Source organism: Ictidomys tridecemlineatus, chromosome 5, assembly GCF_052094955.1.
Source record: "Ictidomys tridecemlineatus isolate mIctTri1 chromosome 5, mIctTri1.hap1, whole genome shotgun sequence".
Taxonomy (NCBI): Eukaryota; Metazoa; Chordata; class Mammalia; order Rodentia; family Sciuridae; genus Ictidomys; species Ictidomys tridecemlineatus.
Genome location: NC_135481.1, coordinates 114951647 through 114977318, shown reverse-complemented (window position 1 = coordinate 114977318; position 25672 = coordinate 114951647). Strand labels below are relative to the sequence as shown.

Genomic DNA, 25672 nt, shown 5'->3' with positions numbered 1-25672 from the left:
AACAAAACAGGTTTTTGTGACTTCAGAAAGGTGTGCAGATTTCTCTCCACCAACAAGCAAACAATACCACAGTGGACACAGTGGGGTAATCCTGTAATCTGATTCAGTTCAGGCACTGTCTACATGGTGAAAGCATCTGATCCTAAAGGACAGGGGGTGGGGTACATTCCGATAATAACCCCGCACTTCAGATGCTAATTATAAGCTCCACGTTGTTTTACCTGTGCATCTGACCAACCAACTATAAATCATGACTCCCACAACCCTCTTTTGTTTAAATGCTAAAGAAGCTCACAGAACTCAGGGAAATGCATTTATTGGTTTATTACAAAGGATGTTACAAAGGATACAGGTGAAGAAATTCATAGGTGACTTATGGGAGGAAGGACATGGAGCTTCTACGCCCTTTCAAGTTGTGCCCCCAACCCCCCAGGATCTCCATGTGCTCAGTTATCCAAAAGCTCTTCAAAGTCTGGCCTTTTGACTTTTCAAAAAGGCTTCATTACATAGGCATAATTGATAAAATCATTGGTCATTGGCGATCAACTTAATTTTTAGTCCCTCTCTTCTCCATGGAGACTGGCAGGTAGGGCTGAAAGTCCCAATCCTCTAAACCTGCTTTGGTTTTTCTGGTGACCAGTGTCTGTACTACAGCTAGGGTATGCCAGCCACTCGTCAACTCAATGGCACATAAGAGACACTATTTTGATGATTCCAAGGATTTTAGGAGGTATATGCCAGGAAATGGAAATGAAAACCAAATATATATTTCACATATCACAGATACCATTGTAAATGATTTTAAAATTTTAATTTTTTATTATTTATTGCTAGAATATAGAAATGTATGTGATTTTTGAATGCTGATCTTGCACACAGTGATCTTGGTAAATCTGTATATTAGTTTTATCAGCTCTTTTATAGAAAATTGAGTCTTTTCTACAGGTTGGGTTCTAATTTTCACGTTTTATTTGAAAATAATTCCAAACACAGAAGTGGCAAGAAAGTGTAAAGAACTCCCCCATGCCCATCACCTAGAAAGCCCATTCATTTTTGCTATCTATATCATACTACTATTTAGGGCAGAAAGACCTGAGCCAGGAGTAACATATTTCACTTGGTTGTTACGAATCTTCAGTCTTTCATTCTAAAACCAGTTTAGATCTTATCTTAAAACATTGGCAATTACAGTCCTTAAAAAAAACACACACACACAACTATTCTGCAATTTGGGTCTTTCTTGCGTTTCCATGTGGTAATATCCAGAATATTTATTTTTGGCAGAATTACTACAGACGTGATGATGCTCATGATGATTTGTTCCATCACTGGTGACATTAATGACAGTAGACATATCAGGAAGATCCTGGAGGCTCATATCCTTCCATCTTTGGTAGCAGAACTGAGTCTGGCTGAGCTGGACCAATTGGACCAATCAGGTCTGTGGAGGGATAAGACCTTGTTGGTGGGCAAGGCTCTTCCCAGGGCTCTCTGTGGGCAGATCTTGGCCCTTAGTATGCCTAGTCCTAGAACTACTATGGTACATATGATTTCCCTTGATACATTTCTTGTTACTTAGAGAAACTAGGAATTCCATAAACCTTACTTAGTTTAACATACACTTATGTAACACAATATGGTAGGAGTAGGGCTTACATTCTGTCTGGGTTGTGACTGTCTGTTGCATTTGGCTGCTGGCTGAGGCAAACCCTATTTCTGCTGGAACTGTGGCCATGATGCACACACATCTATACTCAGCCTATTTTGGATAATGAAAGTTCAGGGGATAGTATGTATTGCATCACTCTCCATAAGTTTCTCCCAACAAACCCCACGTAGTAGGTAGATTACCAACATGTCACTTAAAATTTCTGAGTTGATAAACTGGAGGATTTGACACTAATGGGGTATGGCTACTTCTCTCACATGCCAGTTAACTACTTGAATAGGGTAGGTATCTATCAGATTTCTCTTTTGTAAAGTTCTCATTTGTTAAATAAGAATTTCATGGGAGAAGCTTTGAACCTATGTAAATTATCTCATTCCTTGTCCAACTTTTACCCACTAGATTTGGCAAACACTTATATTTCTTGTCTGATGATTGCAAAATTGTGATTTTATAATTCCATTATTCTAAATTTATTAATGCGTTCTGTCTTAAGGAAGAGCTTCTCATTTATTTATTTAAAGAATATCAGTGTGGACTCATGGATTTCTAAGGGAAAAAAAATTAGCCCACAGGAAATGCATGCCACGAGGCATTTTACTGTTGGGTAAATGTGGTCTCAAGTATCAGCTATAAGATTTCTAATGATCCAAACAAAGTGTGAAACACTACCCCTTACAAGATTTTATATTTTATGTCTCCAGATTTAGAAAAAAACAGCAACTGGAGCATGAAAAGATAGGGCACTATAACAGATATCAAGTCCAGAAGTGAACTATTCAACAAATCAACAATTAATGGGCAACTGTGTAGGCATTCTGAAAAAAATTAATTTTGAACCATTTATCATCTCATATACTGAATCAATCCCAAATGGATCAATGTTTAATTACAACAGTCTGAAAATTTACATGTCCATTAAAACAGAAATCTTAAATTATGGCATATCTCTGCAATAAAATATTATGGGGGGGCCTGGAGAAAACAGCTAGGAGCTCTGTATATATTACTACAGACACATCTTCTGGATATATTAATAAAAAAAGCAAATGTAGTCAATGTACATGGCATGCTGGCATTTTTATAAATGAGGAACACAAAGAATAAATAATTATCTTTGTATGAATAAAATTTCTGAAGAATGAGCAAGATATAATATTGTCTTTTGGGGGCATGAGAACAAGTGAAGTGGAGAGACTTTTTTTCACTGTGTATTTTTCATTGGTACTGATCGTAATTCTGGAAAGATACAATACCAAGTGCTATAATCTCTAAAGATTAAAATTCCCAAATTCACAATGCCCAGAGATTAAAAATTTGAATGTTGAAATCCAGAACACTTAAGACCCACTGAAGAAAAGAAAAAAAAGGCTTTGGAAGAGGTTAGAAAGATGAATTCTGGGGAAGAGATTGATGCATCTTGATTGTATGCCGGAAAGTTGCATCAAGTTGGGTGGAATGAAAACCTAGAACCTAGTAAAGCATTACTCTGGATGCACAGAGGAGGGTGTTTCCAGAGGAGATGAGTGTTTCAGTGGAAGGGAAGATCCTTTCCCTATAGCTGCATTTGTGAAAATCAAGTTTCTTATTTTGGCTCTTAGGGCAACTGCACATGTGGAGATGACCCACTGTGGTTTTTGACTGGTCTTATCACAAGATTTAGGTTATCTATCACTAAAGTTGAGATGTCTTCAGTTTTAATAAGCTGGGTGCACATATTTCCAACTACAGTAATATGCATTTGTATATTTCCCTTTTTGGTCCATTTGTGAACATAGTTCATAGGCTCATAACTGCTTTTGCAGTGACTGTTATTAATCCTGAGAGTTGATGCTCACAAAAATGTTACTGTTGCCTATTTTACTGTGTAAAAATAAAGCTGTATCAAATAAAGCCTGTTTAAAAGTGTAAATGTCTTTTAAAAATTTTTTTTCAAAATTTTTTCCAGAATGATATTTTTGGGATTTTTCCAACATCTGGGATTATGGCATTTGAGAATTGGGTCTTTCAAGGTTATGGCTCAAATCTATCTTTTTTTTTTAGATGCTTTTTTTTTTTTAAATGTAAGATGATCTAAGTAATTTTTTTGTTGTTGTTGTTTAGATAGATACAATATCTTTATTTATTTTTTTTGTGGCACTGAGGATCCAGCCCAGTGCCTCAGAGGTGCAAGGCGGGTGCTCTACCCCTGAGCTACAGCCCCAGCCCTTTTTGATAAATGAACTATATGTATGCACTGTTTATTTTAAAAATTAAAAAAACAACAATGAAAACCATACCAACTTGCTAATGGAAAAGATAGATTGTGAAAGGACACAGGAAGGAGGACAGTTTACCTGCCCATGAGTTTCCACTGCCAGTGTACACCTACACTGAGAGGCCATTCTGCTCAAAAAAGATTATGTCCAAACACCCTTTACATATTTACTGGGGAAATCTATTCCCAAAGTGCTTGGCATATAAGAAATATCATTTTTTGAATATGCAGATCTGTCAAAAGCATTCCCATTACTTCCTAATTTTGCCCATGATGATTCCATGTTCAGTGAACCTTCAAGCCAATTTATGATAAATACATGATCAAAATTTCAGCACAGTAGAGATCAAGCCCATCAGCTCCAAAGCCCACTTATTAGCTGCTGCATGTTGGAAGTTACTCTGTTTCTTAACGTGTTTAAATGGGGAGCAATTCCAGCACCCACCAAGGTCCAGGCGTGTAAACCCAGACCAATCTCTCCAATAACAACGTAATTCCAGCAGGTAATACCAAAATTTTGAATAGTACTCACATCAGAATATTAAAATAAATAAAACTAGATTTTTTCCAATATATCAAAAATAGTACCGTTCCAATGTGTCACAACACAAAATTATTAGATGTTTTATTTACACTCCTTTCCGGTAAGGAACACAGACCTTCACGCTGTCTCAAGGGCTCAGCGGCTACGTGGGGCACGGAGGGGCGCAAGGCCCTGACCTGTGCGGCCCCCGCCAGGTGCCGCCGGTGCCACCAGGTGCGTGAGCAAGCCCACCTGCGGTTTCTATACCTCACCTGGGCCCAGCCGTCTACGGGGGTCTTCGGGAAGAGAGGCCTACACTTCGGGATACACTAAGCCGGTTTTCTTTCAGCCACTTCCCGCAGGTCCACCGATCCTTAACCCACCAGTGTGCCGCCGGTCCGACCCCTGCAAACGGGCGGGGTGCGTAACTGGGGCCACCGCCTACTTCTCTCGATCCGGCTACCCCGGTTCTGGGAGAGTGACTTTCCCAGGGCGGAGGCCCCCGCACCAGTAACGCGGGGGGCGGGCGACTGGGAAGGTCCTTGGGAACCCGGAGGGGCAGCCAGAGCGCCGAGCTCGGCGGAGAACAATTACGACCGCGGGGAAGGGCCGCGCCGAAGGGCGGTGGGCGCCAGACGGTGCCGACGTGGAGACTGGCGAGTGCACCGGGCCAAGCCGGCATCCGGCCGCGGGAGAGCAGCCAGGACGCCGGGCCGCGGTCTGCGGGACGCCGCTCGAGTCCCAGCGCTGAGCCGCCCAGGCCGCCTCGGCCTCCCGGCCCGCGCCCGCTGTGTCCCAGCTCCTGAGTGGCTGGGGGGCCGGGATTAACCTTTCACCGCCGCGCTCTGCCCAATCACAGGCTCGCTCTCATGCCGCCGCGGGGCGAGCCGAGCGTGGGGGCGCGGAGCGGCGGCGCGGCGCGGGTGGGATTCTGCAAGCGGCTGTGCGCCGTTGCCGCGGGCAGTGCGCGGGCTGCGGGCGAGCCGGGCGCTGCGCAGTCTCCGCAGGCGCCGGCGGGAGGGGTTGAGGCGCGGCGCGGCGCGGCGCAAGCTGCTCCAGGCCCAGGTGAATGGAGTAACCTGACAGCGGCGACGAGGCGACGGCGAGCGGCAGGAAATGGCGGCGGCGGCGGCGGCGCCGGGCGGCACCGGGAGGCCTGGGCTGTGACGCGCGCGCCGGAGCGGGGTCCGATGGTTCTGGAAGGCCCGCGGCGCCCCGTGCTGCAGGTGAGGCGGGCTCCCGCGGGGCCGCTTTGTGTCCGGGGCGGGGGCGGCTCCGCCCGGCCGCGTCCCGCCTCCGCGCGAGGCCCGCGTGGGCGCCCAGGGCCTGGGCCGCGCCGGCAGATGGCGGCCTGCTGGCCGCAGCCTCCCGGCTCCCGGCCGGCCCTGCCCGCGCGCTCCCACCCGGTCCCTGCTGCCGCGTCAGCCGCGGGGTGCGGCCGCCCGCACCTCCCGCGCGCCCCCGCCCCGGGCTTTTGACAGGTCGCGTCCCGCACCCCGAGGCGGCGAGCTGGCCCGAGGGGTCCACGCGGGCGCGGCGGCCGGGCCTGCTGGGACCGCGGCCGGCCCGGGGGACACCTTCGGAGGGCGGGGGGGAGAGGCAAGGCCGGGGCGTGGTGCCGGCGGGAGAGCGCGAGCCTGTTCTCCAGAGGAGGGCCCTGTGTGTTTACTGCCCAGGGACCTGGTCTGCAGAGTCCCAGGGGGCGGGTGGCCGAGGCCATCTTTTGCCCCTCCCCTTGGATGTGTTTTGTGCCAGGATGCCTGGATCTGCGAAGGAGCTTCGGGGTTTTCAATTTTGGGGGAAATCTGTGTGTTTCAGGTTAGCTGTCAGGGTTATGTGGGTTGTCTAGGAAAGCCGAGCTGCCCAGGTGGCCCTGCTGCAGGACAGAGGCAGTCCCCTGAAGACTTGCGAAAACCCATGAGCTGGAGGCCCTGCTCTGCAGTGGTCACCGATTGCTTTTGTGAGGAAAGTTGTGGTTGAAGGGATAAGTTCCCGGTGCACATGGTGCGTGTTAGGTCTGAAGATCAGGTTTGAAGGCGTCTGATGAGCAGGAGGTATGACTTCAGAATCTGTGCTTCTCTCTCAGTTTTCTAAATCTTTACCATCCCGATTGTCAGTTATCTTGCTGGAGGTTGTTTTCAAGTGCAGCATACTCAGCAGTGCAGGCCTCAAATTAGGAGTTAGTCAACTTGGGAAATGTGTTTTAAAGATGTGCTTTAAGAAAAGTTTACCTAGCCAGGTGCGGTGGTGCACGCCTGTAATCCCAGGGGCTCAGGAGGCTGAGTCAGGAGGACAGCCAGCCTCAGCAATAGAGAGGCGCTAAGCAACTCAGTGAGATCCTTCTCTGAATAAAATGCAGAATAGGTCTGGGGATGTGGCTCAGTGGTTGAGTGTCCCTGAGTTCAGTCCCTGCAAAAGAACATCTAGGTTAAAAATTTATTAGTATAAATATCAAATATCTATCGAGGCTAAGAGCTCAAATAATTTATGAAAACATGAATTCTGGATAAGCCCTTTAGCAAACAATAACTTAATATTCATATCTTTGGGAACTAGATTCTGGAATCATTAGTGTATTTTGTAAAGTGTCTTTTTTGAAGCCACCTGTGGCATGTGTATGCTATATGTAATACATGCAGTACACATACACATACACATATAATTATTTCAAAGCCTATTTTAGAACTTATTTTATAAATCATGTACATAGATAAAAACACTAAAGATTACTATTTATTTATTATAAACATTTATAATGTGGCATAGCTGTGGCTTTGATTTACTCATGGCACACATGCTGATTTAAGAAAAGATGAATTACTCAATTTCATTTCAGGATAAAGGCCTCTTCTTGCAGTTGGTATAATAAGAGTATTCTTTACTGTCTATGCCACCATCTCATCATTAAAATTTTGGTTCTGAGTATTATGCCTGTGGCTCTGTATGAGTTGTATAGCTAGGTTGCTTTGCTGTTGTTGAGCTTTTTTGGCTTAGTTTTAAGAGACGTTTTGGTGTGACTCATGATTCTTACTTGATAGTGATTTTGTGATGTTATATAATCAGGAATACATACAGTACTGATTTCTAGGGAGAATAACTTTCAGAACATTGAGGTGTTTAATTCTTGCCACTGACCAACATGTAAGATGTTTGTTTCATTTGAGAAAACAGATATTTCATAGATATTCATTCACTTGTGACTTTAACATGCTAATTTGTGGCAGAGTTATGGGAAACATTTATTAAGTACCTCCTCATTATAGGTCAAGGTGTGTCCAGTTCTTTGCATATATTCTCATTTAATTTATTTTTGCTGTAATTCCAATACAAACTCAATATTATCCTTATTTTATAGATAGGAAAACTAATGCTTAGTGATTGTTGTTGTGAGTTGTTAATCTAGCTGAGGCACAGCCTGGACTGAATCACTGTTTTTGATTTCAGAGATGTTTCACGTTTCCTTTGCAATATATTGTACTAGCTGGGTTTTAGGGGAGAAAATCTGCACACTATGTAGTAAATCCTGTGGAATGAATGAAGTTCTGTCTAACCTTGAATGTTCAGATGACCTCTGCTTGTCTGAATATTTCAGATTGTTTCTTTTTTCCTTTTAATGTGGTAAAATACACATAACATTTACAGTTGCAGCCTTTTTGAGTGGACAGTTCAGCTGCATTCAGTGCATTCACATTGTTTTGCAATTCTTTCCACCATTCATCTTCCCCATCTTAAATTCTGTAGCTATTTAAACACTAACCCCACATACTGCCCTCCTCTATGCCACCTTTCAACTCTCCTTCTCTGAATCTGCCCACCCTAGGAACCTCATAGAAGTGGACTCCTGCGGTAGCTGTCCTTTTAGTCTGGCTGGTTTCACTTAGCATGGTGCCTTCAGGGTTCATTCCTCATGGTGACTGATAGGGACTGGATGGTGTTTCGTGGATGCACACATGATCCCCAGCTTACGGTGGTTTCACTTATAGTTTTTCAGCTTTAAGATGGTGTGAAAGCAACACATGTGCAGTAGAAACTGCAGTTTTCTCAGTGTTATTTCCTTGGTGTTCTACCTTCTTAGCCTATAGAGCTTGGACTTTTTAGAATTTTCTGAGTCTGATTTTTATTAAATTATTTACATGTTAAAAGTTGATTTTCAGTTCTTAGCTAATTTTTTTCTAAGGAGACTCATATTAGAACATTTGTGCAGAGACAGCTATTTATTTAATAATTTATAACCTGTCTACTTTGAGAAAAAAAATTTAATATGTTTTTACAATAATAGGTGTTGTAGAGAGTTATAAAAATATTGGTAAAGAGACATGGGGATTAGTGTGGAGGGAGAGAATTAGGTGAAAGATAACTAAAGTTGTCTTTTTAATTTTAATTTGCCAAAGTGAAAAAGGAAAGACTAATTACAGTTGGCATTGTTTAGAAAGAGAAAGTATACCAATTAGGAGAAGTGGGCCTTTCTCTCATATAATTGTTTGGCTATGGAAAAATGTTTCACATTTTATGGATGATAGAGAAAAATTTTTCACATGCCATTGTAAACTGGATAAAAGTCTCAGGCATGATGGAAGAGCCTGAATAAGACAGGTGTACGTGAATGTAGTGATTTAACTCATTGGTCTTTCAGGTGGTGTCTCTTAAATGTCACTTGCCTTATTTATGCTTTTAATGGGTGTCAAATAAAAATCTATTCAAGAATGAACTCTTTTCTGGACCATACAGGCAGTCAAGATTTTCCCAATAGTGATTTTCTGCTGGGCTTTGGGAATGTGTATTGTCTAAAAAGAAGACCTGCTTATATGGTGGTGTTTACCCCATGAATGACTGAATATTGAGAGAGAAGCTTTGCTTTTGAGATGTAGCTAATGAAATTGAAGTTTTTAGTCATATAAGAAAGCCTGTGTTAAAATAAATTCTGAGTCCAAAATGGCTTTCATATTTATCTAAAGTTGCCAATGAATTAACACTCAGCTATACCACTATAAATGACTCAAAAGATGCCTCAAAACCATAAGTAAGGATGCCAATAAGTCTGTTACTAGAAATAAGACATGACAGGCTTCAGTTTGGCCTCATGCTTTTAGTTTTTGAAGCTCATATTGACATTAATGCTCTTGGCTGTTAAGGTTTGTAAAATAGTGAGCATTAAGTATCTCATTCATATTCATTGCCAGACAGTATCTGCCCTGTAAGAGGTGCCCAGTTTTGCTAAGTGACTAAATTAGTTTATAATAATTTTCACATTTTTAGAAGCTGAAATAGTTTCATGGCCAGGCCTAGTGGCACACACCTGTAATCCTAGCTACTTGGAAGGCTGAGGCAGGAGGATCCTGAGTTTGAGGGCAGCCTGGGCAATTTAGTGAGACCCTGTCTCAAAAAGGGCTGGGTGTGAGGTTCACAAGTACAATGTTTGCCTAGTGTGCTGGAGGACCTGGATTCAGTCCCTAGGACCACAAAAGCAGCCAACCAACCAACCAAGCTGGTCTTGTGGAGAGTAATACTGCTTCATGTTAAGGCTTTCAAAAAGATTATTACTGTTCTGTGTCTGGACAGAGAGTACTAGTGCTCCTTCCCCACTTGTGAGTTGCATGTGACTGCATGCGTAGTAATGTTGCAGACTGAGAGTGGTATCAAGAATCATGGAAGAAAATTGGTGTACTATTTGGAGTTTTATTGGTATTCTAAACTTTTCATTGTTGAAAGAGGCTAAATTCCTTTTTTTTTTTTTTAAGTGACAGCTCACTGTATGTAATAGAGATTTAAAAAAAACACATTAAAAAATCTTGGGGATTAAAAAATAGGGTCATTAACCAGTTCAGAATTTTTTAAAATGAGGTCTAGAGTTGTGGTTCAGTGGTAAAGTGCTTGCCTGACATATTTGAGGCACTGGGTTCAATTCTCAGCACAATAAATATATAAATAAAAATTAAAAAGACCCATCGACAACTAAAATATATGTATATGTATAAATATAAGTATAAAGTTTTTAAAAATGCATTCTATACTTAAATAATGCAAGAAGGGTTTAGAGCAGTAATAGACTTATCTAATATGTTAAAAATATTCTGAGATTTCAAGATTTCTGTCTTCTTTCCCTTGGGAGTGGCTGGAAGGGCAAGATTGCCATGAGCCTGTGACCTCCCCTCCTTTTAAATTTCTGCTGTATAGCAGTCACTCAAGATAGCTGTAATCTTAGTGATCTTTTAGGCTTTTTCTGTTTTGCAAAATTAAATGTTAAAAGGGATGCTTAACCACTGAGGCACATCCCCAGTCCTTATAAAATATCTTATTTAGAGACGGTGTCTCAACTGAGTTAGCGCCTGGCTGTTGCTTGGGCTGTCTTTGAATATGTGATTCTCCTGTTTCAGCCTCCTGAGCCTCTGGGATTACAGGCATGTGCCACCATAATCCCCATTCTTATAGTTTATGGCTGACGAGGTTTGGGCAGATAGCAGCCTGAGTTGCAGCTTCCTCATCTGTAAAGTATCTACTTGTTCAGGTTCCTAAGCAAAAGCTCTCTGCCCAGTCTTGGCATGTGACTTGCATTTGATACAATTTAGGTGATAGTGTTTTTTATTTAAATGTGTGCTTTAGAAAAAAACTTTTCTCCATTCTTAATGTGATTGGATTATATCACAGCTCAAAATTATTAATGACGAAATGCATGTCTAGCTTTGTAATGGAAGATGAAAAGGAAAAGAGGTCTTGAGAAAAGTGTTTGCTCTCACAAGTTATCTCTGAGGCTTCTCCATACTGGTTTAGCTGTTCTAGTTGGAGCTCTATAATATTGATACCAAGCCTAATTATGCTTTAAATGTCTCTAACATACCTGGAATAGCCCATTATTTATCTGTTACACTTGAATAAATGTATCCATGAGACTATACCAGCTTACTAGCTTAGGCTTTATATATATATGTGTGTGTGTGTCATATATACTTGATGTAGACAGTAGTTCTTAGGCTTTGGAGACTCCTGATTTGTTGGAGGACATGAAATTATCCCCAGGAAAATATGCCTATACATATCATAGTTTTATGTAAAATTATGGGAGGTACAGTGCCCCCATCCAGATGATTTGACTGTGGCCACACATATACAAATAATAAGTTAATTTTGGGAACAGATAATTGAGGCAGATGTGATCGATAGAACTGAATGAACAGTGTAAAAAGAAATCTATGTTCTGTTCTAGGTGGGCTCTACCTCTGACTCATTTTGTGGTTAAAAGCAAGTCAGCTTGGGCTTTCTAGACTCAGTTTTAGTTTTCTCACAAGTAAAATGAGAAAATGTACTAAAATATTCCATAGTCAGCAATTTTCGAAATGCCTATATAATTCAGGGACATCTCCATTTCAGACTTGAGAATCTAGACTAAGCACCAGACATGGAGAGATTGTCTCTGCCAGGCATTAAGTGCGTTGATAGCAATTGAAGGAATGGAATTGTCAGCTGTTCAGACAGGAAATGTGGGATGAAAACCCTTGGGAAGAACAGCTTGAAAGCTAGATAAAGCCTTGGATGGGATAGCAGATCCTCTCAGAGATGCGCATTTTCTTCTAAGTCCAGATTTGATTCAGCTTAGTAAATGTTTGCTAAGGAGGCAGAATCTGACAGAAACTCTTTAAAACTTTCCATCTGATCATTATAGCGAAGAGCAAGGAAGCCTTGGAGAATCCTATCTGATGGGGACCTTGCACTTTAATTTTAAAAGCTTACTACATTTTGTATGTAACAGTACTGACATTACCCTTTTTTTTTTTCAGGATCATGCATATTGTACAGCTAGATGTTAAAAAGGGAGAGAAAAAAGCAAATGCTAAATATATATACCTGTTACATATTATAAACTCAAATAATGTATTAATCTTAGACCAAACATATTGTACTTTCAGTCCAATGCAAAATTCTTTTGATAAAAATATGTGGACAAATAACAGAACAATGTAAACTGGCATTTTAATGCAGTATCTAAAAGAAAATTAACATTGAACTGGAGTTAAAGCTGAAATTTTTAAATTCTGCTAGTGTCTTAAGAGGAATAATTCTTCCTTGCTTATGTAATATATGGATTTTATTTTCCAGCCTTTCTTCAATAAAATATGTGAAGACATTGCCAAACAGTGCTTTCCTTTTGGGATCTGTTTATAAAAGAAAGTTTCCATTGACATATGACAGACTTCTGAGGGAGAATACTGTTTTTACAAAGGCTGTAGCTATCACTTAGTCTTTGTAAACCTTTAGCATTTTTGTTGCTGAACATTAGAAGGATTCCAGAAATATTTTTTGTTTGTTATGTGAGTCAAGACCATACTTTGGTCAAGAGTAGGGAGATACATAATTAAATATTCTTTAGCATAGTTTGTTGTTAAAGTATGTCTCTCAGTGTATAATGTACTATAGATAAAATATGTAAAACTAAAAAATATAAAATATACACACTCATACATTCATGTATGCAATCTACATCTTGTCTAAGCCACAGATGCTCTGGCAAAGTTCTTCCTGTGTTATGTCCTATGAGGGTACACACTACTTGTAGTTGCTATAAGTCGGCCTATTCTATGGCACCATGCATGAACCTGCTTTATGGTGATCATCTTTTAATAATCTCACTAGAGAGATAAATTGTTATGTATATTCAATCCAGGATTGTATCTTTTATTTAATTGTCAAGTCTCTGTGTTCTTTTAATCTGGAAGTTTCCCAACTTTTGACTTTTATGATGCTGACATTTTTGAAGAGTGTGAGCCATTTGTTTTGTAAAATGAACTTCACATTTGGTTTTTATGTTTCCTCATGTTTAGATCCATGTTTGCACATGAGATTCATGTTGTCAATTTGTCCTAATATTGGTAATCTTAACTTTGTTAGTTGGATTATATCAGTATCTGTGAGGTTTTCAGGTTTTTTCACTATAATAAAAGTACTAGTTTTTATTGTAATTAGTAGGTAATCTGTGCAGAGATAATTTCAGACTAAGTAAATATTCTTTTGTATCTTCACCCAATGGTTTTGACATTCATTAATGATTCTTGCCTTAGTTTCTAATGTGATGATTAAAAATTACTAATGCAATGGTGATTTTTCTTTCATTCCTGTTACATTTATTAGTTGAAATTGAATAGAGTTTTGCCTGAATTTTAAACTTAACAAAATACAGTTTCTAAAATGAAAAATTAAAGTTGAGAAATATTGTTTGAGCCTTAGGGTTTTCCCAGTTATACCTATTACTTTTAAGAACTAAATTGTTTTTGAAACATCTTCAAGATTAGAATCAGAGTACTTTGCATTAAAGTGGAAGAGAATTTTGTAGTGTTTAGGAATTACCTAGAAGTACTAGAGTGGGAGCATGGCTGGATGATGTCCAAGTTAATCATTGTATAAGTTGCTGTGTCACTAGCTTTGACAGTTTCTAGCTAGCCCTTCTTTGGGCTTGGGTACCAAGGATAGAGACATTGACTTGTTAAAATAATTTGGGTTCTTGCCGCAGTCTGGCTGGGCACAAATCACCTAGCCACCACAAAGCACTTGTCAAACAGGAAGTTTATTGCCCAAACTCCACCAGCACTCCAAGCACACTCCTTGGGAACTCGGGAACTCTCCCCGGGAACTCTCCTCTCCACCAGGCTCCATGCCCCCTCTCTCTCTCTCTCCAGAACTCAAAGGGAATTCCAAAGTGGTGGGGCCTGAGGCAGCAGGAACCACCCTATTCCTGGAGCAGCTGATTCCCCAGCCACCCTATTGCCAGACAGCAGGAGTCCTTATACAATTCAATACATAGCCTGACCCAATCCAGCATCATCCAGTCACAGCAATTATAACTTAATTATCATCATCTTAATGGCTCCCTGGTGTCATCTCTTAACCACTCCTTCTGTCTGCTGGCTGTGGCTCTCAGCAGGTACTTTAAAGTTTTTTTTTTTTTTTTTAAGTAAAGGTATTTAAATTGAATTTTTGTGTTTGAACTATAAAAAGACATGTTAACTCAATAGATGTTAAGGTTAGAACAATAAAGCTTATTCTCAACTTAGAATTAATCAATGACAATGTATTTGTGAATAGTTCCTCCCCTGCAGTCTAAACTATATTCTCATGATGAATTTACCAAAAGATGAAAATCAAACAAATCCAAGAGTATATAATAGTATGAGAATAAGTGAAGTATGAGGTTATTGTACTTTACAGATATTTTAACAGTTTGGGGGGTGATGGAAATAATACTACTGCATGGAGCAGTAGGTGTAATGAAGCCCTGGTTTGGGTGGTACAAATTGCCCACATGTGGAGTCAAGAGATGGAGGATTTTAGGGAAAGCCTGGGCATTGGGTACATGAACATGAGGCCAGGGAGCAGGGGTCATCTGTTGGTACTTACTTGTAATGGGGTGAGGTGGTGTTCACAGAAGCTGTGGTGTAGTGCTTGTTTTAATCAGCTTTTTTCGCTGCTGTGGCTAAGATTTGACCAGAACAGTTTTAAAGGTGGAAAGGTTTATTTGAGGGCTCACGATTTCAGAGGTCTTAGTCCATAGAAGGCCAGCTCCATTCTTTGGGCTGAACATCATGAAAGAAGAGTGTGGCAGAGGGAAGCAGCTCACATGGTTATCAGGAAGCTGAGAGAGAGAGAGACACTCCACTCGCCAGATACAAATGTATACCCCATAGCCATGGTCCCAATGAACCACTCCCTCCAGCCACACCCTACCTGCCTTCAGTTACCACTCAGTTAATCCTCATCAGGGGATTCATTTACTGATTGGGTTAAAGCTGTCACAATCCAATCATTTCTCCTCTGAACCTCTTGCACTGTCTCACATGTGAGCTTTTAGGGGACACCTCACATCCAGACCATAACAGTGCTTCATCCCTTGCCTGGAATTCTTCCTGTCTCATATTTATTCAATGTCCATTATAGTCATTGTCTCTTAGGTTCATTTTGTCTCAGGATTGGTCTCTCTTTAGTATTCAAGTGTTCAAGTTAAGCTGTCTTTCTTCTTCTTACACAGTACTGGGGTTGAACCCACTGCAGACTCCTGCATGCTAGGTAAGTGCTCCACCCCGAGCTCCCAGTCCCCTTATATTCTCAGTATGTCTTAACCTATAGAAAATTGTAGTTCCTTTTTCCTCATGAAGGTCTTTCTTTGGTGTAAAAAGCAGGATAGGCATGGATTGAATAAAATTTGAGCACTTAAGAATAAAATACAGAAACTTGGAATCAAGTATTAACCTTAAAACTCACCATGAAAATTAGTAGTGTATGTACTTGATGTCCCTTGAAGCAGAACTGCAGGGGAAGTGTCACTGGGTATGAGGGAGGGCTGGTGGGTATCTGCAGCTTTGGTGTTGGAATGTCATCTTTCTGAGAAGTACTCCCAGTAAGCGGGCCATTGGCCGGCAGCCTCGATGATGTGTTTCATATGGGAGATTTTGATGGATGGAATTTGTTAAAATGGTATTTGACCTGTGCTCAGCATCAGTTTTGGACAAATCTAATTTTAGGCATGATTATGTTGAAATCTAAACATGATATATTTATGTTACAGATTTAGAAAAACCCAGAAATTTGTTTGGTTCATAGAAAAGTGCATAGAAAGGACTGGGAATTTGTGGTTTAAATTAGGTGTTGGAGTAAATTTTACCACATTTAGTGGTAAATTTAGGGGAGGAATTTTTTGTTACCTAAAATTTCTTAAAATTATCTAATTCAGAATAATCTTTCTAAGCTATTGTCTTCACACTCATCATCCTCAGCATGAAAGTCTGTTCTCCAGATCTACAAATAATACATATTCAAATTGTAGGGAATTTTAAAATGCAGAAATTTGGGGGTGAATTTTCTTTCTTCCTCCTCTCCTCACTTCTCCTTTCTTTGTTTTTTTAACTAAGACAAAATCATTAATTTATTCTAGATAAAAGTGGGTTTTTTGTTTGTCATAATGTAGGCTTTTTGTTCATCATAAACCGTCATCATTTTTAATGGTTGAATTGAGTTGCACCATGTACAGTGAACCATGGTTTTCCAAACAATGCCCTGATCATTTTTAATAAACTGGGGTGTGTATACGTCTCTGTGTGTGTTTCTTTGCTATTATAAATGGTAATGGTAAAGGGAGTATTTCTGTCTGAAGTTTTTCCCTGCCTGTGGTAATGCTATAAGCTAGCATAATAGTAAGGATTTTTTATAATGATGTGGCAATTAAAAGCAAAAATTTAAGTATTTCTCTTGTGTATTCATTATTTAAAGGTACTAATGTTTAAATTCTTGAAGTTATTATCTAATTTCTTTCCTGTTAAGCCTCCTAATCTTTGATTTGAGCTTGGTCTTCTCATATTGAATATTCACTAAATAATACTTGACACACCCTTAACTTATCTCATATATTGTGGATATTTTAGATATCTAAAATTTTTATCTTATATTTTACATTTTCAAAATTTATCCATTTTGAGTCAGGTGTGATGGTACAGGCCTATAATTCAGGGACACTAGAGGCTGAAGCAGGAGGACTGTAAGTTTGAGAGCAACTTAGTGAGATCCTGTCTCAAAAAAATATAAAAAGGTTTAAAGGGCTGGGCTGTGGTTCAGTGTAGCACTTGTATTGTAAGCAAATAAACACAAAATATATCTATTTGATTGATAGGATTTTTTGCCCATGTCTGTAATATTTCATTGCCTAAAAAAGTTTAGTTAAGTATTTTTAGTGATGTCTGCCCTGCTACTAAGTGGCACATACTAGTTTTTGTTTTTGCTTTAAAAAAGAACTAGTAGATACGAAGGTGTTTAACTTTATTTCATATTATGTACCATATTTCATGATTTTTAAGAAATTTCATTGTAATGCATATTTCACATAGACTAGGTAATTGGAAACATAGAGGAGGAAAACATTTCTTCTGTCCTCTTAGGTTTGATACATAAGGTCTTTGAATTAAACTGACAAAAGATAAATTAACAGGAAAAAGAGCTTAAAATTTTTATTGATGCAATTGCTAGTTTTGTGTGCACCTGGCTTCGGAAATAGAAGTGAAACTCCCAAAGAAATACCTTGGCTCAGATATTTACATGCTACATCTTCCCTGAGTGGATGATACTACGGTTTGATCAGAAAAGAGGGTGTGGTCTTCTAGGGCTGCTGAGTGTGGAGAGGGGCCTGGGAAGTATCGGAGAAAGCTGGTGGTGGATGGGGATCATTTAGTAAGGTTTATTTATACAGACCAGTGTTGGGGCCTTCTCTGTCTGCTACTTTAGGGAAATGGGGGAATGTATGCCTTAGTTTTGGTAGAAGAGGTGAAGAAGGGCAAAGAAAATTTTTTTTGAATCTGTTGGCTCTTAATTGCCTTCAGCTCAAAATAATGGGTCTGCCAAAGCACAGCATATATGAGGGTGGCATGTGTCAATTCCCCGTGGGAGTTGGTGTTGAAAGTACCGTAAAAGTCTTGTATGATTTAAAATATATAGCAGAGTGCATTTTCTTTGCTGAATCTTAGGATTCATAAAGCATTTTAGGTTTTCTTTAAGGAGTTCCTTAACATTTTAAAGGTTTAAGAATTGTTTATAAACAGTGATTCTAGATAGAGATAGTGGTGTGCTTTTTTAAAAGCTACTGTTTTTGGAGCATTTTCCATGTTCCAAGTCCTTTATTTTCTCCTTACCAAGTTCAAGATCTCATATCATCTTTATAATAGACATTTCTGTTTTATAGCCAAGGACACAACCTTAAGGGATAGTGTCATCTCAGTGATCACCTTGGTCTTCCTGGGCACAGAATCTTTTGCTAGCATTCAGATGATTTTTAAATGAAAGATATTAAAAAAAATATGTTTTGTACATCCCTGGGGTCTTAGTGCCTCCTAAATCACAGCCCAGTTTTCAAATATTCATACCAAGTAACAACAATCTGTTTCTTGGACGTACTAGAGAAACCCTACAATATGCTGCCTTCTACACTGGGGAGAGGAAGTTCAAAAAACGAAGATGGAGCTAAATGAGCAAATAATGCATTACACTAAACTGCACTCCCACACAGAAGGACCCAAGCTGTTTGAAAACCACTCCCGCTGATCCCCTACTTCTGGAGTCTTCAGCTAACTTCCTAAGTCAAGTTGATGCTCTGGCTATTAATGTGTAGTCACTTAAAAGCCAATGTTGTGAAAATATAATTCAAAAAACTTTGAACCCCTGGAAATATTTTCACAAAGATAGAAGAAAAAATTGTTTTTTTACTGAATAGCATTAAGTCAGACTGCGGTTCCCATTCCAGGCAGTTGAGAAGACAAACAGAAATCTGACCTTTCTGTAGCTAAGTGGTGTTGGGAAATGCAAACTTTAACTGTGAAAGTAAAAAGGGCTTTCTTCGTGGTCTAGGAACTGCAATCCAGGAGACAGATTCAGGTGGCTGGGAATCAACGTTTTGAGGAAGGCAAGCAAAGCGGGAACTTATGTTGAGCAAAGAGCGTTGATTTATCACAAGGCAATAATTTTTTTTTTTTTGTGGAAGGACTTCTATTGGAATTGAGAACAGGTACTGTGTCAGAGGACCTGTGTGACTAATAGAAAATGAAAAAAGGAATGTATATACTTATAAAAAAATTTATGAGAGTCCTGTAACCTCTTGCTGTGTGTCTCTAATCTCAGTCTGTTCCAACTGCCCAGAGTTCAGAAGGTGACCACAGTTCCCATGCCAGGGCCTACCTGCAGTCATGTGTACATGGTCCTCCCTTGAAGGCCTTCCAAAGGTCTTTCAGTGTTGTTTGCATTGTACTTTTCCTTTAATTTTCCAGTGTTTATTATGCATTATGTCCACGTTTTCAAGATAAAATCTCTAATTTTCTCATGTCTTTATGAGTAGGTTTTATAATTTGGAAATTATAACTGGGAAAAATAATTGGGAAATTGATGTTGTCTTCCTTGATGATCGCATTTCAGAGATGCTCTTAGGTTCTCCAGGAAACATGCTGCTGTTGAGACAGGAGGCTTAGATGTCCATGCACCTGGTGGGAAAGAGGATGAAATTCTGACAAAGGGAGAGAAGTTTCATACCCTTCCTTTCCAGCAGGGAGAATTGAATCTGTGTGTGACCCTCATGCCTTGCAGTCCACACCCCCAGGTGCCTTTAAGGACTTAAGCAGTCATAGTTAAAGCAATGCCTTATTAGCTCCCCACAGAGCTTTTGTTGCTAGGGACTTAAAGTCCTTCAAATATTTTTTAGTTTTCTTGTATGCTGATGGAGTGCTTTTGACATTATGTTAATGCCACAGTATTATTCATATTAGAATGTGCTTTTCCTGTCTTGTGTACCATGAGACTTTAAGGAAGTTGTTCATTTGAACTTGAGTGTAGGAATGAAATCGGACAGTAATTATAAAGTTAGTAATATTGGGATCTGTGACACATAGTGGGATGAATGAGTTGGAAGTTTCTGTAATCAGTTTTGAAAATTCATACCAGGAAGGTCTGGATGCTTTCAGATGGTTGCCTCTCATTACTAGTCTTTGAAAGGATGCAGCCTACTACTTGCTGCCTTTAGATGCTAATGTGAGTAAAGTCTGTTGGCTTGTACTAAAACTTGACCAGGTTTCTGGAGTGTGATCTGTCTGTTTCAGAGTTATCTTAAAGGACTCCATGAAGCAGAACTTTGCAGGTTTATTATTTAAGTCGTGGTCATCAATTAAAACCAGAAAATGACCTGTTGGCTTGGTATTATCAACATAAAATAAGTCAACGTTATACTTGTCATATTTGTTTCTATTGGGTATATGGAATTGTCTAGGAAAATAATTTGGATAAATTAGCAGAATCAAATGATATCTAGAGGGTGACACATTAGGCTGTGTTGGTGTGTGTATTTTTTGCCTCTTACTAGGTGGCAGTACAGAATGGAATTAAAAATGAGGTGGTGTTAGGACAGACTCTGACATAACAGAAGATAGGAAGAAATGATCATTAAAGCATAGTATGATTTACCATAGTGTGTGTTAAGTATTTTTAAAGTGAAATTTTACTGGGGGAAATGTTACTTAATGCCAAGAGTTCTCCCTTATATCTAATTGGGTTGTACTAACAAGGTTTTTTTCCCCTAGTGGTAAAGTACATAATATTAATTTTAAAGGGCAGCTCTTTCAGACATCTTCTTATCTTCCAGTAGATAAGTAGATTTATGAGGGATCTGATTCTGATAAGTTGAATATGAAAATTTGGTTAAGTAGCAATTTGTTAATAATCAATTTCTTAAAGTTGATTTTTAAATATGAGTTGTCTCTTCTAAAATATTTTTTCTGATTGCTTTTAGGTTACCTAGGGTATGAATTAATACAGACTTGGAATCTCTGAAAGAACTTAGAATCAGCATTTTGAGGTAAATATGTATACACTAAAGTAGTAAGGTTATCCCCATCTGCTTTGTTAACTGCTTAGCCAAAAAAAAAAAAAAAAAGTGTATGAAATGAGGAGGTTCAGTCTCTCCAGGAATGTCTTGAAGGGTTGGAAACAGATGAGTAAAGACAGAGCACTGCCAGGGGAAGTCCACCCATCACAGTAAGCTCATTTGCATGAATAAAATTTGGTGTAATATCTTAACAAAACCAACGTTTACTGGTTTACTGATTAAATATTTCTTACTGATGCTTTATGCTTTCTTAGTTTTTTGAATCTATACTCTTATTTAGGAGAGGCACCCCAAATTTAAACTTCTCCTCAATATTAACATTATTAACTGTATTCTTGAACTCTTTTGTTTATAAACTAATCTTATAAAAGAGCTTATAGTGTGAATATAACTGTTCTTTGAGTTTGTGTTTTTAATTTTGCTTTGGGAAAGGAAAATTGTTTGAATTTACACATGTAGTACAGACTTAATACTCGGTCATGTCAATTTATCAGCCAAGTGCCTCTTCTGGTGACCTTCTTTATTTCTTTTGCTTTTTTTTTGGTATTGGGAATTGAACTCAGGGATGTAACCACTAGGCTACATTCCCAGCCCTTTCTGTTTTTTATTTTGAGATAGGGTTTCTTAAATTGCTGAGGCTGGCTTTGAACTTGCGATCTTCCTGCCTCGGCCCCCTGAGCCAGAATTACAGGCCTTTGCCACTTGCTGTTTATTTCTTTTGTGTATGTGAATTTAGGAAAAAATGCATAATTACTTTTTCACTTTTCTGTAATCTATAAAGCATAATCTTTAAAATTTACTTAGCTTTGATTTCCTTGTATTCATTTTGAAATCTTTCCTTGCTCTTTTCTTTAGGTCCCTTCACTCCCCACCCAATACTCCAGAGTTTCTTGAAGTTAGGTATAATGTTGTTAGAGCTCATTCTCTTGTTCTTTGTTGTAAGATAAGACTTCATAACCTAAAATAACTCAAATATTTTAAATTTAAATTTTAATACAAAATAAGGGCCTTTTATTCAGCTCTTTATCAGCAGGACTCTCATGTATGTTCAGTTTACAGGACTCTTACACTTGGCTATTTTTGCATTTATTTTTAGAGCAGAAGCGTGGCCATGCTGTGATTTTCCAATAAACTGCTATCACAATGTCAAAATGCAGTTCAGACAGCAGCAACACAGAGATCTCAAACATTAAAACGGTAAATCTATGATGCATCATATGTGAAAAGAAGGAAAGAATTCGTTCTTGTGTTCTATTATTTTTTGTGATGCTGGGAGTTGAACCCATGGCCTTGTGTGCTCTGTCCCTGAGCTATACCCCAATTGTACCAAGTTATGTCTAAATTAATAATACATAGACAAAGTGAAACAGCCTCACCAATTTCATAAGTATAAGTTACTTGACTAACTTATACTTACACTTGGAGTTATTCTTTTGCCTTTGCCAAAGTAGTTAATCTGTGAAACAAAATGTGAACAAAATAGTTCATCTGTGAAACTATAGAACTTTTACTTACCAACAGGGACTTGGGGCTTTTCATTAGGCCAAGTTTAAAAAAAAAAAAAATCTGCTTAAACATGCCAAAGAAAGTAATAATTGGCAAAATTACAGGTTTTCTGTTTTTACATTATTAGATAATCTGTTACGTTTTTAAACTTATATTTACTTTCCTTAAGTAGCCCATTACTGGAGCCAGCCACTATATATGAAATGAATGAAAATTAATTTAAATATAAGGACCTTTTGGAAAATATAATCAGAAGGCTTACACTGCTATCTTCATTTCCTTGTAAATCCTCTTTCCTACACTCACCTGTCAGCTAGTAGGTTTGGGGTAGGTGGGTTTATCCAATCAAATAAAAATATATATTGAACTATCCATGATTCTGTTCTCTGTCATATGGACATTCATGAATCTCTGACTCAACTTGTAAAAACACTTATTTAAATGTATATGTGGAACATTACAGCAGGAAATTTAAGAGATACAAAAAGTGAGATGCATCTTGTTCTTGTAGAGCACGTATTCCAATAGAAGAGGGAGGTGTGTAAGTGTGTCTGTGAGTGTATGGGATGCGCACATTATAAAGGCAGATGAGTAGAAGCTGTTGGAACATTTTTATATCACTCAGGCTACATCATTTTTGTCCTGCAAATTTGCACTGTTGTTTTGTCACATCCTGGGTATGGTTCAGGCAGTGGGTCACAATAAAAATAAGACTATACAACTTCTGCACTTAACCATTTCATTCAGTTATACGTGTGAATCGGAGGTGGATTGTTTATATATTTCTGTAGTTTTAAAACAAATTTTGGGCAGTCGGGGAGCATTAGACATTTAGCCTACAGAGATTACTTGGGTTGTGGAAATGGGCAGGGAAGAGGAAGCAGCATTGTAAGCTGGAAATGATCCAAGTGAGAGGGTAAAGGTGTCAGAGGCCAGGCACCGGTGAGTTGGATGCGGTGATATCCAGAGTGTTTTTTGGGACCAGATATCATAGATGGACATGCTTTGATTAATTTCCCATTTTAACATCAAGTGTCTTTTCTATAAATTCTCTTCTGATATAACAGTTTGTATTACTACTTGCAAGATTTTTTCCCTGAAAGCTGATAGAATTCTTGTGTTTTCAAAGTTATATGTTTCATTTCTTCATTGACATTTTTTTTAAAAAAATTTTATTTATTTATTATTGTTGGTTGTTCAAAACATTACATAGGTCTTGATATATCATATTTCACACTTTGATTCAAGTGGGTTATGAACTCCCATTTTTACCCCATATACAGATTGCAGAATCACATCAGTTACACTTCCATTGATTTACATATTGCCATACTTGTGTCTGTTGTATTCTGCTGCCTTTCCTATCCTCTACTATCCCCCCTCCCCTCGCCTCCCCTCCCCTCGCCTCCCCTCCCCTCCCCTCTTCTCTTCTCTCTCTACCCCCTCTACTGTAATTCATTTCTCCCCCTTGTATTATTTTTCCCTTTCCCTTCACTTTCCCTTGTATGTAATTTTGTATAACCCTGAGAGTCTCCTTCCATTTCCATGCAATTTCCCTTCTCTCTCCCTTTCCCTCCCACCTCTCATCCCTGTTTAATGTTAATCTTCTTCTCATGCTCTTCGTCCCTACTCTGTTCTTAGTTACTCTCCTTATATCAAAGAAGACATTTGGCATTTGTTTTTTAGGGATTGGCTAGCTTCACTTAGCATAATCTGCTCTAATGCCATCCATTTCCCTCCAAATTCTATGATTTTGTCATTTTTTAATGCAGAATAATATTCCATTGTGTATAAATGCCACATTTTTTTTTATCCATTCATCTATTGAAGGGCATCTAGGTTGCTTCCACAGTCTTGCTATTGTGAATTGTGCTGCTATGAACTTCGATGTAGCAGTGTCCCTGTAGCATGCTCTTTTTAGGTCTTTAGGGAATAGACTCAGAAGGGGAATAGCTGGGTCAAATGGTGGTTCCATTCCCAGCTTTCCAAGAAATCTCCATACTGCTTTCCAAACTGGCTGCACCAATTTGCAGTCCCACCAACAATGTACAAGTGTACCCTTTTCCCCATATCCTCCCCAGCACTTGTTGTTGTTTGACTTCATAATGGCTGTCAATCTTACTGGAGTGAGATGGTATCTTAGGGTGGCTTTGATTTGCATTTCTCTGACTGCTAGAGATGGTGAGCATTTTTTCATGTACTTGTTGATTGATTGTATGTCCTCCTCTGAGAAGTGTCTGTTCAGGTCCTTGGCCCATTTGTTGATTGGGTTGTTATCTTATTCATTGTCATCTTTTTAAAAAAAAAATTTTTTTTTAGTTGTCGATGGACTTTTATTTAGTTAATTAATTAATTTACATGTATTGTTGAGAAGCGAACTTAGTGCCTCACACTCAGTAGGTGAGCAAGCGCTCTACCCCTGAGCCCCAACCCTAGCCCTCTTTATTGCCATCTGGTTTGACCTGTCCTTTATGTAGAGCCCAGCTGCTGACAAATGCTTTCATTTCATTGTTGTTTAATAGTTTTGTCACTTTTATTTTCAAATTGCTTCTTAGAAACTAATCACCTGTCCTTTTCCCCAAATTCTGTGCAAATCGTGGGTGGGAAAAGTTGTGAGAAATACTGTTTTCTAACTAAAGCAAAACAAAACAAAACAGTTTTCTGCTTTTTGAGATTCCAGGAATACATAGGTTGAACAGTGAGTCTCCATGCATCTCCTTCTTTTCCAGACTCTTTACCTGTTGGTTTATAGGAACAGGATTGTCACTTATGGGTGAGTTGGTGTCTTGAGGTCACACTGGCATGAGGAACAGTGGAGGTGGAGGGCTTGCTTTTCAACAGGAGTTGATTCTGCTCTGCTGGTCTTGGCCCAGCTTCTCTGGCCTGCCTGCTTTCCTTTGTGACTTTACTATATTGTTTTCTAACAAGATCTGTTTCCTTCCTTGACTCACTGCAGAGGGAAGACTGACCACATTTCCCACCAGTTCGTTTTTGAAACAAGCATTTGCTCATTTGCAGTTTAAAAAAAGATTTACTGATAACAGGAAAAAAAAAAAACTCCCAAAATTCAGAAGAACAAACTAGAAGAGAAATTCTAAGTTTCAGAACTCTCAGAAGCTTCTAGATGGAATTCCTTCCAGTTTCTTGGTGTAAGTGGTGCTAGACTAGTGGTTTCTGTCTTACAAACAAAGCCTCTCAACCTTCCTGTGATGTGGGTGCAGTCTGTTTCTGATCTGGCTCTTCTTTTTTGTCTGGCCGCTGGCTTACCTTTACCCTTTCCTCCCTGCCTCCTTGCCTTCTTTTCTATTCCATTTGTTCCTATTATTATTT

At 39.2% G+C, this 25672-nt stretch overlaps 1 protein-coding gene and 1 long non-coding RNA gene across 10 annotated transcripts in view; one reads left to right on the top strand and one right to left on the bottom strand.

Moving 5' to 3' along the window:
- Positions 1–309: 309 nt before the first annotated feature.
- LOC120886684 (uncharacterized) lies at positions 310–5206 on the bottom strand. The gene is made up of 2 exons (XR_005729763.2): positions 4719–5206; positions 310–1441 (listed from the first exon to the last, which is right to left on the bottom strand). It is a non-coding gene; the product is annotated as an uncharacterized LOC120886684 (long non-coding RNA).
- Positions 5207–5300: 94 nt separating this feature from the next.
- The window catches only part of Dicer1 (dicer 1, ribonuclease III), a 71365-nt gene continuing 50993 nt past the window's right edge, over positions 5301–25672 (top strand). For 3 of the 9 annotated variants that reach the window (XM_078050798.1, XM_078050791.1, XM_078050800.1), the window contains exons 1-3: positions 5535–5672; positions 20741–20806; positions 21933–22033. Coding sequence is in view for 2 of the 9 variants with exons in the window: in XM_078050790.1 (XP_077906916.1) it covers positions 5316–5672 (357 nt within the window). In the remaining 7 variants the exon portion in view is untranslated. Of the gene's footprint in view, positions 5673–20740; positions 20807–21932; positions 22034–25298; positions 25492–25672 lie in introns of all 9 variants that reach the window. The other 6 variants (XM_078050792.1, XM_078050793.1, XM_078050795.1 and 3 more) reach the window with 6 other exon arrangements.